The sequence below is a fragment of the Sceloporus occidentalis genome, unplaced genomic scaffold (genome assembly GCF_023333645.1).
Source record: "Sceloporus occidentalis isolate IW3139 unplaced genomic scaffold, rSceOcc1.0.p SCAF_3, whole genome shotgun sequence".
Lineage (NCBI taxonomy): Eukaryota > Metazoa > Chordata > Lepidosauria > Squamata > Phrynosomatidae > Sceloporus > Sceloporus occidentalis.
The window spans coordinates 246,872,318-246,890,938 of record NW_028316983.1 but is presented as its reverse complement, the minus strand read 5'-3'; the positions used below and the strand labels follow the sequence as shown (position 1 = coordinate 246,890,938).

General features: G+C 42.0%; 1 protein-coding gene across 4 annotated transcripts; it reads right to left on the bottom strand.

The window, feature by feature from the left end:
* Positions 1 to 3,590: 3,590 nt before the first annotated feature.
* Positions 3,591 to 18,321, bottom strand: LOC149317736 (TATA box-binding protein-like 1). Of its 4 annotated transcripts, none has more exons than XM_089518116.1 (8): positions 17,940 to 18,321; positions 13,921 to 14,008; positions 13,479 to 13,665; positions 10,814 to 10,896; positions 10,631 to 10,694; positions 7,045 to 7,148; positions 6,856 to 6,950; positions 3,591 to 5,006 (listed from the first exon to the last, which is right to left on the bottom strand). In XM_089518116.1, exons 3-8 carry the CDS (start codon positions 13,611 to 13,613, stop codon positions 4,927 to 4,929), a joined length of 561 nt encoding a protein of 186 aa, XP_089374242.1. In that variant the 5' UTR covers positions 13,614 to 13,665; positions 13,921 to 14,008; positions 17,940 to 18,321; the 3' UTR covers positions 3,591 to 4,926. The 4 variants fall into 4 exon arrangements, with proteins under 4 accessions (XP_089374242.1, XP_089374243.1, XP_089374244.1 ...); XM_089518117.1 differs by having other exon boundaries at positions 18,046 to 18,321; XM_089518118.1 differs by lacking the exon at positions 13,921 to 14,008.
* Between the last annotated feature and the right edge of the window lie 300 nt (positions 18,322 to 18,621).

Genomic DNA, 18,621 nt, shown 5'->3' with positions numbered 1-18,621 from the left:
CATGGCTTGGGTCCAACCTATCTTCGGGATGCCTCCTTCCATATAATCCTCCCCGCACACTTAGATCCTCAGGGGAAAAACTGTACCTTCTCAGCTGTAGCTCCAAGATTGTGGCATGGCTGCCGGATGAGTTCCGCCATATTGCCTCTCTGAACAGCTTTAAAAGAGCTATAAAGACGGATCTCTTCCGGCAGGCCTTTCCTGAATAGTTCTCCAGCCATCAGAAAGAAATCTGATTGCTGACCTCTGACTTCACCACAGTTATTGCATTGTTCTTACATATGTTTTATGTTTTAAATTCTACATTGCTTAATTGTATTTTAAAGGGGGGGGGGTTGAGGGTTCAGATTGTATATTTTTTATCTTGTAAGCTGCCTTGATTGCATTTTGTAGAGAGGTGGGATATAAATATATTATTATTATTATTATTATTATTATTATTATTATTATTATGTATTTGTCTTCATGTTGCCTGTCGACTTATAGAGACCCCATGAATTTCACAGAGTTTTCTTAGGCAAGGAATCTTATGAAAAACAGCCTACAGGACCTTGCCCTTTGTTGGTGGCCTCCCATCCAAGTACTATCCAGGGCTGGCCCTGCTTAGCTTCCAAGATCAGATGAAGGCTGCTGTCTTAAGTGTATTTAGGCCAAGATATTTATTATTGTGGTTTTGTTTCTGACTTACGGCGACCCTATGATGGGGTTTTCTTGAGGAGGTTTGCCTTTGCCTTCCTCTGAGGCTGAGAAAGTGTGACTCGCCCAGGTCACTCAGTGGGTTTCACCATGGCCCAGCTGGGAATCAAACCCTGGTCTCTAGAATCATAGTCCAACATTAAAACCACTATGCCAATTCTCCCTCGGAGTGTAGTGGAGTCTCCTTCCTTAGGTCTTCAAACAGAGGCTGGATGGCCATCTGTCGGGGATGCTTTGATTGAGAGTTTCTGCATGGCAGAATGGGGTTGGACTGGATGGCCCTTGCGGTCTCTTCCAACTCTACGATTCTATGATTCTACCTTATATCTGAACATATGGCAATAAATAATTTCAGAGAAGAGTCGGCATGATGCATTGGTTTGAGCATTGGACTACGGCTCTAGAAACTGGAATCTGAATCTCTGCTCCACCATGGAAGCCCAGTGGGTGACCCTGGGCAAGTCACACTCTCTCAGCCTCAGAGGAAGGCAAAGGCAACCCCCCTCTGAACAAGTATTGCCAGGAAAACCCCATGATAAGTTCACTTGAGCATTGCCAGAAGTCAGAAACAACTCAAAGGCACACAACAATAATTTATGCAGAGCAGCATTATTTTGGCTGCCTGTTAGAAGCTTACAAGAGCCAGAGCCAGACTAAATTCCTTTGGCATGGAGTTCCACAGTCGATGCGCTGCTGCAGAGAAAGCCCTGTTTATGTATCCCTAGGCTGACCATACAGTGGAACCTCAGTATCTGCAGGGGAACTGTTCCAGAGCCCCCTTCAGATTCCAAAGTTGGCGGGACCTCAAGTCCCATTGTCTCTAATGGCACGGCTGAGTGTATGTGCCACCATTGTGGACAATGGGCGGCTTGCCGTCTATGGATGCCTAAATCCATGGATGGCAAGTATGCGGATAACTAGGTCCCACTGTATTTCCACGAGACTAAAATGGGACCTCTGAATGGCAAAAACGGAATGGGGTTAGGCAATACTCCCTATTCATGAAAAAGAAAGACGATAGCAATAGTTTTATTACATGAACCTATTGAGCTAACAATTAGTGACAGAACTCATACAAAAATTTAGGTAGCTGTAGAGGGGGATTGAATTTCACCACTATCATCCCATGAATATTTCTCTGACAACATAATCTAATGTAGCAAATTTTGGTCTTTCAGCGCCTCACCATAGCTTCTCACACTGCATGCAGCCAGTGCAATTCCTTTAAAACCACATGGTGAATGGTGTCCCAGTCAGCAATGTACCTAACAGCTGCATTTTGCACTTTCTGAGTCGTCTTGAGGGCTTCAATGCAGTCTAAACTGGGAAGTTACTTGTCTGTGGACAACTGTGACTAGGTTACCACTCAGGAAAGGCCATAGTTGGCAAATCAAAGCTGGCCCCAAGCATGCCCAACAGCCTCCAATGTGAAAGATGGAACCAAGTGTTCTCCCAAGCTATATGCCTGTTCCTTTACAGGGAGTGAAGCCCCACCAAAGGCCAGTTGCATATCTAATTCCCAGACTCATGAATCACCAATCCAAAGAGCCTTCATCTTATTGGGATGTGGTTTCAGTTTAGTCACCCTCATCCAGCCCACTACAGCACCTGCACCACCCCAGAAGAGACCAAGAACAAGAAGTAGAGCTGAATATCAGCAGCATACTGGTAGCATCCAACCCCAGAAGCCATAATGAGCTCCCCCCAACAGTTTATATACAGCGCAAGCACCCCAACTGTGGGGTTGCCATTCATGGATTTGAGCATCCATGGACGGCAAGCCCCACAGACTTTAACAGCCACATGCCATGTATGCAATCACAGCCACACACACAGCACCATTGGAAATGGAGAGACTTAAGGGCCTGCAGGTTTTGCTGTTTGTTGAGGGATCCAGAAAGGAACCCTTGTGGGTATGAAGGGCTCACTGTAGATGCTGAACAGCATGGGAGACAAGATGGCATCCTATGGCACTCATAGCACAGTGGCTGTGGGGCCTAGCAGGAGTTTTCCAATGCCATTCTCTGGATCCAGCATCACAGATAAGAAGAGAACCACCATAAAAGAGAACCTCCTACTCCCACCTGATGGAGCCAGTCCAATCAAATAATGGTATCAAAAGCCCCTGAGAGATGGAACAATATAATTAGGATACCATTCCCCCATCTTTCACTTGAGGGGTTGTTAGTCAGGACAACCAAGTCTGTCTCAGTACTAACCTTGTCTACATGGGTGATTTACACCAATGTCTCCCCAGGCTCACTGCATCCTGTTACACAATGCAGGACAAAAACTCCAAATCAGGCCTAAACTATCTTCATGACAGAGAAGTCAAAGATATACCTATGTTAGTCTGTAGAATCAGTATGTAGAGAGATCTTGTAGCACCTTTGAAACGAACTGAAATAGAGATGTTGGCAGCATGAGCTTCCAGACTGTTCTCTGCCAACTGTTCATGATGCCAACTTCTTTCTTTCAGTTGGTCTCAGAGGTGCTACAAGATCTATTTCATGACAGTCAGGGCTTCTTCCCTGCAACCTGCATTTAAACAATTCACTGCAGGCACCTCATTCTGATCTCAGCAATGACACCGGGCAACAAACAGAGTCTGTAGGGGAAGGCAGTCACCTGTTGTCACTAGCAAAAACCAGCAAAAGAAGGGACAAATTCAGTGGGAATTTGAGGCCAGAATATGCCAGGGCAGCCCTAAGTATTCTCTCAATTGTAGACAAGCCCTAGGTTGGCCTGAAACTAGAGTGAAATGGGTCCAGATAATGTGTATTCCTCCAATAACATCTGAAGTCGCCCAGCCTTTTTCCTTCCACGCCCGCCCACCTGAGAGTCGGCTCAGAATATCTGATAAAACACAAAATACATATTTTAAAAGAAGGACATGGTTTCAATAGAATTTTATTTACAGTACTCCACTGAGTTTATTTCATACTGAAGTGCAAAACTGGCAGCTGAATGCATATTATCTGCAATATTCATATCCACATTCTGTCAACCTCTGGAGGCTTAGATAAGGGAAAGACACATCATCTCATTTCTTACATGTTTATTGGCAAGAGTAGCATTTGTTTCACTTATGATTTGCTCATCTGTTCCATGTGCAGACGTACAGGAACCCACACTTTTGGCTGCTCATATTCCAAGATTACATGCCAAAGCCAAAGGTGTGGAGGTTTTTCGTCTCCTTTTTGCTTATTAACATTTTTAAAATATAACAGTGTTATAGCAATATTTGGCAAAAAGATAAGACATTTCTTTAAAAGTAGCTGTAAGACTATGCCAATGAAAAATACTTCTTTTCTTGAATATTAAGAGGAATCTCTAGAAGTAATTTCACAGCACAGCTTTAAAAAACAAACAGATGCTGCCCTTTCACTGCAAACAGAGTATAGCTGAGTGATTTTAGAAAGATCAAGTGCTTCTATTTGAATGCTTTTTCTCTTCACCAAGTACAGTGTTCACTAAAGTCTGTTTGATCCAGCATACATTCTTGTTTAGCACAAAAGGAAGGAAGGGTAATCTAAATGCTGCATTTAGTTACAAATATATTGCAGTAAACCAAGTTCTGCATCTTGAAACTCAAACCTATCTGTCATTCATCTCAGCTTAGCCTGCTACTGATCACTTTATGCACCACTCTAAAATGGGAAGAAAAGATGAGCAAAGGATTACACTAACATTGCTCTATTAACTTAGCTAATATACAACTGATAATAGAAACAGGAGAAGGAATGCAACAAAACAGGTATGAAAAAAAGGTTTTGCAGAATTTTTTTTATTTGTGCATGTTTTTCAGGTGAAAAAGGTTAATGTCTACAGCTTCTTTGGTGCCCAATGGTCAGCATACAAAAATGCAAAAGACTATTCACAAATAAAAACACAAGCCCAACCTAAAAGAAGTGTTTCCAGAGTTAGTGCATATCATGACAATTCTGCTTACAAACACACAGAAATTACTGCAGAAATAAATATAAATGTCCTGTAAAAAGCAGCAATTTCATTATCTTGTAAACCTTTTTTGTTTTTATAATACAGCACTGTTCAAAATAAAATCCCAAAGGGATGGGAGTTTCTCACTGCGGCCAAGACATGCACCTCCTTCAGCTGCGTTGGTCCAGTTGTCCTTCTCCTTCCACCCTCGGTTCTGCTTTTTAGTCCAATGTACAGCAGTCTTAGAAAAGGTACTTGCATTAGTTCACCTCGCCATGATGTGGCCATTTATAAAATTTCTTTCCTGCTTTCAAACACAAATGGATAGATCTGTTCCACTGCCGTAGCAACAGCCTTTACATTTGGCCCTGAGGATGAAAGGGGGGGGGGATTAAGAATCATGGCATACACAAAAGCAAACCCATTAAGCCACTATCTCTGTCCTTATTTTTATCTGAACATGTTGCTGTGTACCTTCAAGTTGCTTCCAATTTATGGAGACCCTGATGCAACCTTATCATAGGATTTTCTGAAGCTGAGAGTGGGTTGCCATGGCCGAGCGGGCAATCTAACCCTGGTCTCCATAGTTGTAATCCAAAACTCAAACCACTACACCATGTTAACTCTCATCTGAACTCATACCAAAATTAATGTTTGTGTCCAATATTCCAGAAGTGAATGTTTCCAAATAATATTACTAAAGCAGTAAATATCTTCATATTAACTTGGAAACATCTATCCAATAGGTATCACGCCTTCTCCATGCACATTCTAGGCTGATTTCCAGTTCTCCCAGATTTAAGAGCAAGGAATAGACGGGCGAAGGAGGCCAAACCGTTCCCCTTCACAGTGCCCATCTGGTGACAGCCAATAACGCTTTTGTTTCAACAGGCTTTGGAGAACAGACTGCTCATGGAGAAAGGCCTTTCAATAAGGTGCTAAATATTCTCTCTGTGTCTCTCTCTTCTACTCTGTCTGTGATGTAAAAGAAAACAAACACTTCATCAAGTACCTTATGTGCAAGATAGCATTTCTAGATGCACAATTTAAGAGCTTAACACTGCATGGTCTCAGCCTAGAGGATAATACTTAATTCTATTCATCTACTTAAGAATGTTTAATAGAGAGCTCTAAACACACACCTTCTAGCTCACTTTTATTTAGATCAACTGAAGAATGCAGAAGCTGACACGTTTCACTAATTCATTTATTAAATTCTGCTTGTTAATATCTTTGATATAAGTATGTTTTTTAATTGTTTTGAATCCTATTGAGAGTTAAATTATAAATCTAACTGTTCTATGTTTCAGTAGTGTCTTGTCTGTATCTGTTTTTACGTTTCTAAGCTGCCTTGAGACCTGGGCTGGGAAAAAGACTCGATAATAAATCATCACAATACAATCATAATAAATGCACAAAATAAGTAAAAACGGTTCAAACCCGGGCCATAATTTGTGTTTTCAATTATTCATCTTGTACTGTATGTGATAAAAGCAATGGTCTAATGTCAGCCAAAGATAGTACTAAACATTAAAACTCAATTTCAGGTAAGGCCAGACATCCACTTAATCCACTTTTTTCCTTTAGTGGCATGTACAGGTAATGCACATTGCGAATGCAGCATGAGAAAAGAATACTCTTCTCTCTTTCCTCCACAGCATTCCTGGAATCAGCATGAAACCCTCTCCCACTATGGCTAGAACATTTCAGAAAAACTTGTCACCACCACTATTTATTTCCTTTAAAATTATCGCTGGAGGTGGAAACAAATTCCAATCACATTGAGGAGCTGAAAAAAGAGAGACCTCTACTCTCCACACACATCTGGCATTTCCTGGTGAAGACTGCTCCCTCGTCCCCCTGGCCTTTCATTAATTAAAATGGAAAACCAGACACATGCTATGTACCAGTCAATGTACTTGGATTAAAATTTATGCATGTCTTATTGGCTTTCAGGAGATGGAACCAAGTTACATCCAAGTAACTTGGTTAAAACATGTCACAAAACTATTTGTTACATGGATCTCTCATGCCACACACCAACAACCACAGAACTAATGATAATCCAACCTTGTCTGTAATCTACTGGCTATAATCTACTGCTATAGTTTTGTCAGAGCAGGGCTGGGCACAATGAAAGTAACCTTGTCTACAAAAATACTTAATTACCTGAGAGCTAACATGATACAATTTACTCATTCACAAAAAGGCGAATACCTGTAACTGTGATACTTCCCGTTGAAAAAATCTGCAGGGTCGCTCTGAGAGATTTTATTCTGTAGCAGACCGCAGGGTGAAGCTCTGGTTCATAACTAGGAATCAGAAAGGCAGAATTCATTTCAGAAAGTGAGTTATAAAATAAAGATGTGAACTGAAGAGTGAGAATTGATTTAGGTTCTACTGTACCTGGCATGTGGTCTGTTGTTTTTTGTGAATTCGGGCAATCTGATTTCAAAGGGCATGTTGCACACTGCTAAGACATTGACAACTTTAAAATCTGTAAAAATCACCTTTTAAAAAGAAAGTGAGCAAAGTTATTAAAGGCTGTCTAATCTTTTTAAAAAATCTTTCTGCACACATGTTTCCTTATTTCTACTATAAACGTCACCGAACACGGACATTTAGAAACCTTGAATGGTCATGATTTTACAACCACTTTTCACCAAGACAACCATTTTTTGTCATATGTCACTGCCCTATGACCATAACATCTATGTTATTTACAGTTGAAAATCCCATGTTTGCTGATTTCCCCTTTGCGGATTTGATTAGTATGTTCTCTCTAGGAATCTCTAGGTCCTCCAGTGCAATTTTGTGGTCTACTTCCAGTGTAAACTGACCAAAGAGTTGCACTTGAAGACCTAGCAATTCCTACAGAAGTGTTCTCTCATGTTAAAAAAACAGCATTCGTGATTTTTACTTATATTTATATTTGCCTTTCTTATACATGTGCAAAGGGGGAGGCTGTGCCACGAAAACCCACTGGATGACCTTGGGCAAGTTACACACTCTCAACTTCAGAGGAAGGAAAAGGCAACCTCTCTGAACAAATCTTGCCAAGAAAGCCCCATGACAGGATCTCCTTAGTGTCGCCATAAGTCAGAAACGACTTGAAGGAAGTCAACAACAACAACAACACATGGAGAATGTTTGGGAAACTATGGCTGAAATTCTATGGACTCTGCTCCCACAGTTATATCATTGGTGGAGATGAAGGCAGTGCCAAGAAAATAAGAGTGGTATGAAGAAAAGGAGAACCAGCTGCCATAAGTCATGACAAAATAAAAGTTCACCTAATGCTAGAATGCATATGGAGGAGAGAAACCACAGAGACAAGGCATTTATGGCATGGGTGGCCTGGATAATCACCTAGAACTAGGCAACTGTTGAGGATGCTTCTCCCAGAGAAGCCAGGCATTCATGGAACAGACAGACTGGAGCTGGCAGTCTTCCTCTCCCATTGCCACCTCCACCTCCTGGTACAAAATCAGAAGTAGAACAGCTGGCTCAACCGTCTGTTACTGAGCAGTGTGCCCCAAAAGATCCTGGCCAATCAGTGCCAAAACAGTGCTTCTCAAACTTGGGTCTCCAGTTGTTTCAGACACCTACTCCCAGAAGCCTCAGCCAACCTATTCAATGATTCAAAGAATCAAAGTTTGAGCAAAACTGGTCTACAGCTAATTGCCTTGAAGTTCATTGATTTAAGACGATGACAAAATTAGGCACACAAGGCCTGAAAATGATTAACTTTGGTTGGAACATGGCCTTTCCTATAAGAACCTTTCTGGAAAGGAAGCTAATTTCCCTCTGACTGAAATGTATTGACTTTAGTTCAACTAATCAGCTTTGCAAAATTTATTCTAATTGGCACAATAGCAGAATTGGTAATTCTCTGAATGTTAGGAAGTATTCTAATGCTGGCTTTATTTTCAGGTTTCTGTTTCACTACAAAGACGCTTTCTTAACAAAAGTTGGATGCGCTCACTGTAACTGGCTTTTCAAAACAAAAATATTGTTCCTCTTTGGCTCTTAGCAAAAACTGGTCTTCCCAAACAAGACAAAGAGCAAATGAGGAACCAAATGCTACTTGCAAAAAGACAGTCCGCGCCTGGCGTTCCAACTACTTGTGAAAGGGAGCTCCTTCCCTTTTTCACAATTCCAAAGCATGCAAAAGACGACTCCTATCCACCTAAATTCATCCCAACAGATGTGGGCAGCCACTCTAGGTAAGGACACATGCCTCCTCACTGGACTTTAGAAAGCTACATCTACCTACCAGGACCCCCTTCACCTATTTTAAACCTTTAGAAACAGTATTCAAAATGCCCTCCACAATCTCTAGGGAACGTTACTGTCCCCACCCTGGCTATTTCAAACCCAAGGAACACCCCCAAGGAACACTAAAGAGAGGCCTTTTTAACACCAGAAAGTAAACTGGGAGTCACTTCTGTTAATAAAGTCCCCCCCACTTAAACTTAACAGAGCACCCCCTCAGGGGCAGGACAAAATACATTGCAAATTTGCCCCCCATGCCTTCAGAGTCCATGGGAGGCCTTCTGAATTATAACAAAATTCCAAAACCATTTATTAAAACAAAAAACAGTGGCAATTGGCTCTTAAGGGACCTCAAAAGCAGCCCAGTGAACAAACCAAAGTCAATACATAGGAACTATACTCTAGAAGGATTCAGAGGAAAAATTAAATGTACTTATTAAAGAAAAATCTAACTATCTCTGACTAATTTCTGACTGTTATTTAGTGACTACATGCATCTTCATTAAAGATATTTCAAAAACAGATCAAAATATAAGAAAGCCACATTTACTGATGTAGTTGTGTGTCTTCAAGTCACTTCCAACTTATGGCAGCCTGAAGATGAACCTATCAGAGGGTTTTATTGGCAACATTTGTTCAAAGGGGGTTTGCCCTCCTTTTACCATGAGAGAGTGAGATTTGTCCAGGGTCAGCCAGTATGTTTCCACAGCTGAGCAAGGAATCAAACCACGGTCTCCCAGAGTCTTAGTTCCAATATTCAAAGCCTGCACACGACAGAAGCTCACATTTACCACATTCATCTTACGTTGCAAATGAAGGGCAGGTTTCCATTTCATTTTTATCCTATCTTTGCTACTGAGAGTGGTGGCAGAATGACAATATGAGTCATCTAGTCTAATGACCTTTTATTATTACAGCCTTTTCTTACAGCATTGTGCAAGCTGACAGAGAACAAATGTGCTGTACTAAGCTACAGGAATTCTCTGCATTATTTTAACAAACTGTTAATCGGGTTCTAAAATATGGACATGGCTCACTCACTAAGCCTGTATCTATACAGATCACCAAGCCATCTTCCCTTCCCTAAGCCCTACAAGATATGCAAAGGGCCTAGATGTAAGATGAGATTTGCCTTTGCATTGAGCTTTTGCTGTAGGCACAAGAACTGCCCTTGGTGCTGCTCCTACCCCCTAGAAAATAACTCATGATTACCCTCTGGCAACAAGATCTCTACAGAAAAGCTGCTGGGTACTTCCGGCAATATGTTCCCTTCTCTTGGAAAAGAATCCATGCCTCTGTTGTCACTCCGCAAAGAAATTGGGGGAGAGAAAGGAAAAGAAATCAAGGTCAAGGTGGGACTTTACCAGAAAGAGCCACCTTAGAAAGAAGGGTGGGTCCACATGGAGCTATAGCAAAAAGCAGCCACAGCTGTCAAGAAGGCTTCTGCAGGAACGATAGGAAGAGAAACACAGCTCCCCAAATCCCTGACAACAACACAACATGGATGGTTTCTTTCGTATCAGAAAGTGTTTTGCTGGAAACCCAGCAGAACTCATCAAACAGGGGAGGGATGCTTACCGCCACGAACAAAAGAACCCTGCTCACTAGTGAGCCTAGTCAGCTTGATTCCTAGAAGCAGATCAAAACAGCAGTTCTTTCGCAAACAGCCACTGTTTACCCAGAAATCAACCCAGACTTATTCTATAGGAAGAATTACCTGAAAACCTAGTTTCTGCAGACTACGGGCTAATCGTCTGGCACCAAATTTAGCTTCTTCTTCACTAGAGATGAAGAACAAACAAACGACAGGTTACAACACTATGGACTCAAGACTCAGCATTCAATAACACACATGTGATTTTATAAGAAAGTGATCAATCAGAATCCAAATAAAATGTACCTTGTAGCTCCTGTGCAAATTACTTTCCCTGAGGACCAAATGGTTGCCGTAATCCTGGGTTTCCTAAGTTTCATTAATACTTTCTGAAATTAATCAAGAAGGGGAAAAACAGATTTTAGATTAACAAACTTCCTAATATTAAAGCAGAAAACAACACTAAACTTCAGGACCAAACACTGTAGTCTTGTTATAAAATGTTGTCATAAAATTTTGTTACTGCTCAAAACAAATTTCTCATCTAACAACCACATCGTCCCAGGTAACCTTTTGAACTTAATCAGTAGGTCAAAATATTTTAGACATACGTTTGCTCAGTTTTACTGCTGACAATCTAAACTGTTGGATATGGAACCTCTGCAGGTTAAAATCACACAGGACACTCTTCCCATCCTTGGGAGTTCAGTTCTGGGGGCCCTTCTGAATGACCAAAAAGTGCATGCATAAGCCTCATTATAGTAAACGGGCAGCAATGTGCAGAAGGCTGTCAGCACAGCTGCACGTATGCAGTGCCATTTACAATAATGGAGTAGGGCAATCCACAGACACTCCAGTCCACAGATGGCTACCCTGTCGATACAGCAGGCCCATGGTACATTGAAACCCTCCTTTATCTCTAGGCTAAGTCATGCCCCTTATCCTGAACTGGGACATTGAGAAGAAAATTCAGAGTATCAAGACTCTGTACGAAGGAAGCTGAAAGGAGTGTCTTGAAAGGTGTATGTGGTACCACTGGTGGGATGTACTCTGGGGAGAAACTTCAGAGAAGAGCAACAAATATGATAAGAGGTATGAAGAACAAAACAAATGAGGAAAAGTTGAAGGAGCTAGGCATGTTCAGCTTGGTGAAGAGAAGACTGAGGGATGAGATGACTGCCCTCTCTAAATACTGTACCTCAAGGCCTATCATAGAGAAGAGGGGACAGGCCTGTTCTCTCCCAAAAGGTAGGACCAGGTCTATTGGTTTTAAGTTAGAGGAGAACAGATTTTGATTGTACATCAGATGAAACTTTCTGACCGTAAGAGGAGTTCAGCACTGCCTAGTTGAGTGGGATCTCCTTCTCTGGATATCTTCAAAGAGTCTGGGGAGTTACTTGTGGATATGCTTTAGTGGGACATCCTGCACTGAGTGAATAGGTGGGCTCTATGGCCCATGAGGTCCCTTCCAACTCTATGAATCTATGACACAACTCAACCTTCAGAGCCATATGAGTCCTTACCACTAGAGCATTGTCTCTCTCACATCTTCCAGCAGGCCTAGTCACACTCTTTTTAAAATGTGATCTTTAAATGTGGGTTGCTTTAATATGTCTTATTTGTTCTTTTAAACTGAGGTGTGTTTTAACTAATGTTGTGTATTTGTTAATCTGTTGTTTGTCCCCGACTCAATCCATGGGGAGAGGCAAGTACAAAATTAATAATAATAATAATAATAATAATAATAATTCTTTGTTACTTCCATTGCTAACTTTCAGCCAGGCAATTAGGTTAGGGTAGGAAACAGCAAAAGCCTCAGCTTTAACTCATTACTAAACACACTTTCCTGCTCAAAGTATTCTGTAATGAAAAGCTATTTTAGCCCTTGAAACATCTCCAACAGCCATTATTTTAATTAACTGGGACAAGAGCCAGTGCAAATCCTTGACAACGGGTGAACAATGAATTAATTGTGGAATAACAATGACTTCTTAAGAAAATCTGTGATTGGTGAAACCCTCAGTCACAAAACAATATTCCACAGCATATCCTACGCTCTGAATATCAACTGTTCATTCCAGTTACTATAAAGCACATTTTGCTGCTGTAGAACACAATATTTAAGCAACTGAAGTAAACAAAGCATAACCTATAGAGAAAACTGCCTAACTGCCCTCAGCCCTGATTTTTTCAAAACTGACAATGGTAAGCATTCAAGACTAATATGAGCAAAGAACACTATCAAAATCCCTAGATACATCTTTCCATGAAAAGTGAATTTAGGCTACAATCCTACACTCATTTATATTGGAGTATCAGTATACAAAGGGATCTTGCAGTACCTTTGAAACTAACTGAAAGACAGCAGTTGGTAGCATGGATTTTTGTAGACTTGAGCCTACTTTCCTATATGCTCAAAGTCTCAGTCTCAAAGTCTAAAAGGTGCCACAAAATTTCTTTGCATGCTGATTTTCCAGACTAACATGGCTATGTCTTTGAATTATATTGGAGTAAGTATTGCTAAATTCAGTGCTTTGCTTCTAAGGAGACACACATAAGATTGCAACATTGGATTTTTTTTCCTTTCTGTTTTCACCAAAGCACTTTGTGAAGATAGAAGGAGGCAACAGTCATAACAACCAAACAATTCTTCGGACTTAGGTATTCCTGCCACATGAGCTGGCATGAGGAGTTTCACTGTCATCCAGAGAACGGAAAGTTCAGCTTCTTAGATCTACTGAAAAGCATCACAGCTGATGTCTTGCAATCCCAATATCTGGACATCAACTATTATGGCCTCAAGTTCAAGAGCATTTAAAGAAACTTCTGCACAGAACCTCATTAATCCAGATCAATGAAATCCTGAAAATGTTTTATTACATAGGGACTGCAACTTATAACACAAGTGATACCCAATGAGCCAAAACTAGTTTGTAAATTCATTCCAAAATCAGAATGCTAAGTCACTTACCCCAACATCACGCTTGTATATCACATTTGCTCCCTCTAATGCAATCTTCCTCAAGTTTAAATGACATCTTGTTCGGAAGACACAGACTACGTTTGTGATTATAATATCTAATGCAACATCGCTCTCTGCATCCATTGGGTTGACTTAGAACACAGATTCCTTCCACGATACCATAAAAGATCACATCCTGAAAGAAGAGGGTATACAGGTTAAATGGTGGTCTAGTCAAAAGGCTCACAAGTTTGCTTCAGTAACTTAAAAGACAAAATTGGAAAAACAGGCCACTATATTGTCTGCATAATGGACATAACAACAGTGGGCACAAAAACGTCAAAGTTTGGCTACTGAAATTCTCTCACATTCTTATAACTTGTGAAAACAATTTTAATACAAGTTTAAATATGAGAATGCTTTTTGCTGGATAGATCTCTTTCATATTCACCTTATGTTTATACCAACATGGGTTTTTCTACAGATGTTATCATGGGCCAGCCCTTGAGACACTTCTCCTGCAGCCAAGAACTGTGATCCTTTGGGCACAAGAATATATTTACAGATTTATTTATTAAAACACTTCTGCTCCACCTTTTAGCATAGGATCTCAAGACTGCAAACAACATGAACAACTTAGAACACTTCCAGATTAAAATATAATTAATAGGAACAAAAGATTAAAAAAAGTTAAACATTGCAACAGTTAAAACCACTTTAAGAACTGCAACAATTTAAAACCACACGCATGCATACTTTGAATAGCAATATAATTATTACTTATGATTCTGATCAAAGAAGCTCTTTGCAAGTTTGAAAGAATCTGGGAAATATGAACATAGCCAATGCAATGAAAGTGAAATCTGAGCTCCCCAGATGATCGACTACAGGGCATATTCGATCTGAATAGTAAAATGAACACTGTTGTGCCACCACTCTGGGTCCTAGCTAAAGATTGGACTCATAGCTGAAGGCCTTATGACCAAAGGTACCATGTAGCTGAGATACTGTATTTTCTGGCGTATAAGACTACTTTTTAACCCAGGAAAATCTTCTCAAAAGTCGGGGGTCGTCTTATACGCCGGGTGTTGTCTTATAGGGCAGGTGCTGAAACTTCTGAGCCGGACTGGGAGAATCTGCGGTCGCCACAGATGGTGGGGGGAGTTTAAAGAACGGCCACGGCTGCATCCCCACCGTATGCAGCGACCATATGAAAGCAGCAAGGGCAGCGCTGTACAAGTACGGTAAAAGAAAACCCACTCACTAGGATTTGTGGAAAGAAATGACTTAACACGGTCCTGATGATGAGGTGAGGGGGTGTCTCACCAGGAAGGTGTAAGTGAAGGGCAGGATGCCTGAGGTATGGAAAAAGAGCCGTGTTTGCACTACCGCTCTGATAGTCTTGGAGACAGGGAGGGCTGGGCAGGCAGCAAGAGCTGACCAATCTAACCAGGCTTTGTATACAACATGTTTTCCTGCTAAGTACCTGCATGTCATAAGCATTTGAATTAAAATTACCATATTGAAATCACATCTTATGTTTTTAAAAATTGTATTTGGTGTGCGTTGGAAGAGGGGTAGTAGTCTTATACGGCAAGTATATCCCAAACTCTATATATTAACTGGAAAAGTTGGGGGTCGTCTTATATGCCCAGTCGTCTTATACGCCGGAAAATACATACATATGGGATGAATGAAAGCACATTACACTATTAGTCATCATCTTCCCCCGGGAACGGGTGGGCTCTCCTAATGAGGAATCACAGAAACCATTTCTTGCCATGCTGATATGACAGCTGGATAACAAAAACCATAGAACACTTCCATTACATCTGTTTAAACAGGATGTGAGGGGGACTACCATGGGCCCTGGGGCCTTCATTCAAGATGGCCAAGCACTCAAGGACCACAACTCTCTCTCTGATTTCTAAAGAGGATGTTAAAAGCTGGGTTTTTTAAGGCAGGTAGATGTAAAATAGATTAAACAACCAGTTCTTCCCTAAATATTACGAAGTTCATTAAAACCTCCCTGACCTGTTACTATCAAATAAAATCCTTCCACTCGTGCTTGATTCAGAGACCTAGCCATGTTAGTCTGGGATATCAATGTGGGCAAAGGGACCTTACAGCACCTTTGAGATGGGAACGTCGATACTTACCTGTGTTACGTTCTTTTCCAGTACAGAAGGTGTGGACATAACTGCAAAAGAAGTTGTAGCATGAGCTTAAGTAGACCAGGTCTACTTCCTCAGATGCAAGACTGAGGGTGCATCTACACTGTAGAAATAATGCAGCTTGGCCCTACTCTGCCACAGCTCCATCCCACAAATTTTTGGGATCTGTAGCTTTGCGAAGCACCGGCACTCTTTGGGAGAAAAGGCTAAAGACCCTGTGAAACTACAAATCCCAGGATTCCATAGGATGGTGTTATGGCACTTGAAGTGGTGTCAAACTGCATTATTCCTACAGTGTAGATGCATCCTGAGTCTGCAAAAGCTTATGCTACAAGCTCTTTCTCTCAGTTAGTCTCAGAGGTGCTACAAGATCCCTTTGCACACTGACATTCCAGATATAGAACAGCTACGTCTGTGAAGCAGCTGGAATGCGCTTATCATCTGCAATAACTGTGACTACTGGAATTAAAGGCAGATGAACAAAGTTATCTTTTTCTGGTTCCCAAACTGAATTGGACAGTATAGGGATCAGGACATTTCCTTTGAAGGTGCTGTATGGGAGAGGAGAAATAAGGGCTGAAGAGCACACGCCTGACTGTCCACATCTCTGCTTTCATCATCATCATTTATTTCTAGCCCGCCCTATCACAGAGAATCCAGGTGGGTTACAAGAGTAAAACAGATCAAAGTTACAATACAATCCAAGAAGAAAACAGTCCCTAGACCCACCCGCCATTCCCAATGCTCAAACAGGACTAAACAGTCATAGTATAAAAGCATTAAAAACAGTAAAAACATTAAAACACTCAACTAAAGTTTGGAGGAAAATAAGCAGACCAGGAGGCACTTTTCATAATCGTGATCATGTCCGTGTCAGGTTCGTATCCAGATCTATATCTATCTGAATCTGTCCCCTCTAGAAACAGCCAAGAAGTAAAGTTGTTTCTCATTGCCATCTTGTGAGGGTGGGACTTGCCCGGTGGGTTTATGTGGCCAAGCCAGGATTCGAACCCTGATCTACAGTCACAGTGCAACACTCAAACCACTACCTCACACTGGATTCTGTGTATATATATATGTGTGTGTGTGTGTGTGTGTGAGCATATGTATGCATGTCATCTGTTATCTCATGCGTTGAAAAAGCAGACTGCCTACATTGAAACCATCATCTTTCACCATCCATTCTCTTGGCAAGCTCTCTTCTGAGAAGAGATCTCAAAAACAGATCTCTTCTAAAGACCAATGTCAAAAATAGCCTTTGTGTGTGTGTGTCTACATATTATATTACACACAAACACACAAATAATATGCCTACATATTACATTTAAAATACACACATGTGCACACAGACATATATATGCGTCTAGCCCAATCTTCACAGTTCCAAGCATCCTATGGGGGGGGGGGGAGTGTTTCTTTAAAACACAACTTGTGTATATTCACACCATCCTTCACCGACTCTGGAAGTGCAGCTCATCTCTCAAAGTACTTTTCTGGGGAGCAGCCTGTGTTTGTGTGTATTCACACGCATCTCATGTCAGCCCAATTTGTACAGATCCAAGCATCCTATTTGTGTGTGTGTGTTTGTGTGTGTGTTGGGGGGTTGTTTCTTAAAACACAGCCTGCATAATATACTTAAGACATCATGTTTCTTAGGAAGTTAAAGCCCATCTCTCAAAAAGACCTTTCTGGGGGGCAGCAGCCTCTGTGCAGTTGTCTACATATTGTCTGTGTGTGTGTGTGTCTGTGTGTGTAGACATGCACACATCTAATATCTTAGCCCAATTTTCAGATCCAAACATCCCATTTATTGGGGGGGGGGGGGGTTTCAAAGACAAACTGTATATATTTAAGCCACCATCCATTCTCTTAACAACTGCAGCCTCTTTCTCTCTCAGAGGCGCCTCTCCAAACCGCATCTGCCCAGAAGAGGCTTTTGGGGGGCAGCCTCCGGGTCTCTATCTCTCTCTCTATCTCTATCTAATATGCCTTGGCCCAATCTTCACAGACCCAAGCCTCCTAATTCTTTTTTCTTTGGGGGGGGGGGGTTGTCTTAAAGTACATATTGTTAAGACAAAGGGTCTCAGAAATACATTTTAGAGGACAATCTCTCTCTCTCTCTCTCTCTCTGTGAATACTATATATATATATATATATATATATATATAGTGTGTGTGTGTGCTTATATATCTATCTATATCTATACAAACAGACAACTGCTAACGAGCTGCTTGCTGCTCACCGCCACGATCTTTGGAATAGCGGTATATAAATAAAAGCAATTATCTCCACAGACCCGAGCCTCCTCTTTTAGGCTGCTGTCTCCTTCAAGCCCAGCCTCCGCACCCTCCGTTCCTCTTTCCCGTTCCTTTTCCCGTTCCAAGGAGTCGAGGGGGACCCACCCCAGTCTCTCCTCCGGGGCTCCGTCGTCGTGGCTCCGCTGGGAAACCGTTAAGCGCCTCGCTGGCCCTCCCTCCGTTAACGGCGCCTCCTGGCGCGGCTTCCTGGCTCCTTTATTCCCTTCCGACCCGGTTGCCCAGCAACCCGCCTCCGCTTTGCTGTTCCGGGTCGCCCTCAGGCCTCCACCGCAGCGACACAATGAAGCATCACAAAGCGCGCGAACACCACCGACGAAGGCCTCCGCCGCGGAGCCTAGAGCGGCCACAGGAAGCCACGCCCCTCAGTGACGTACTTCCTGGAGGGGAGGGAGGGAGGGAGGTCCGTTAGGGAGCGTCAGGAAGGCAATAAGGGGGCGTGGCCAGGAATGAGGCCTGAGAACGGCATTCGCCGTGAGTGCTTCTCATGCAAATAAGGGGGCGTGGCCAGGCATGAGGACTGAGAGTGGGATTCGTCAAGCTTCCCTCTGAGTCTGATGCAAATAAAGCGAAGGAGGCGTGGCCAGTTATGAACTTTAGAAGTGGAATTCGTCATGCCCGCCTCTGATGCGAATCAAGGGGCCAGGTTGGGGGCGTGGCCAG

Bases quoted from the DNA above. Each gene is read 5' to 3' on its own strand.
- LOC149317736 (XM_089518116.1), bottom strand. From the start codon at position 13,613: ATGGATGCAGAGAGCGATGTTGCATTAGATATTATAATCACAAACGTA. The intron at 10,897-13,478 runs GTAAGTGACTTA...GATTAATTTCAG, and splicing joins TATACAAGCGTGATGTTGGG to AAAGTATTAATGAAACTTAG. The intron at 10,695-10,813 runs GTACATTTTATT...CTTCATCTCTAG, and splicing joins ATTTGCACAGGAGCTACAAG to TGAAGAAGAAGCTAAATTTG.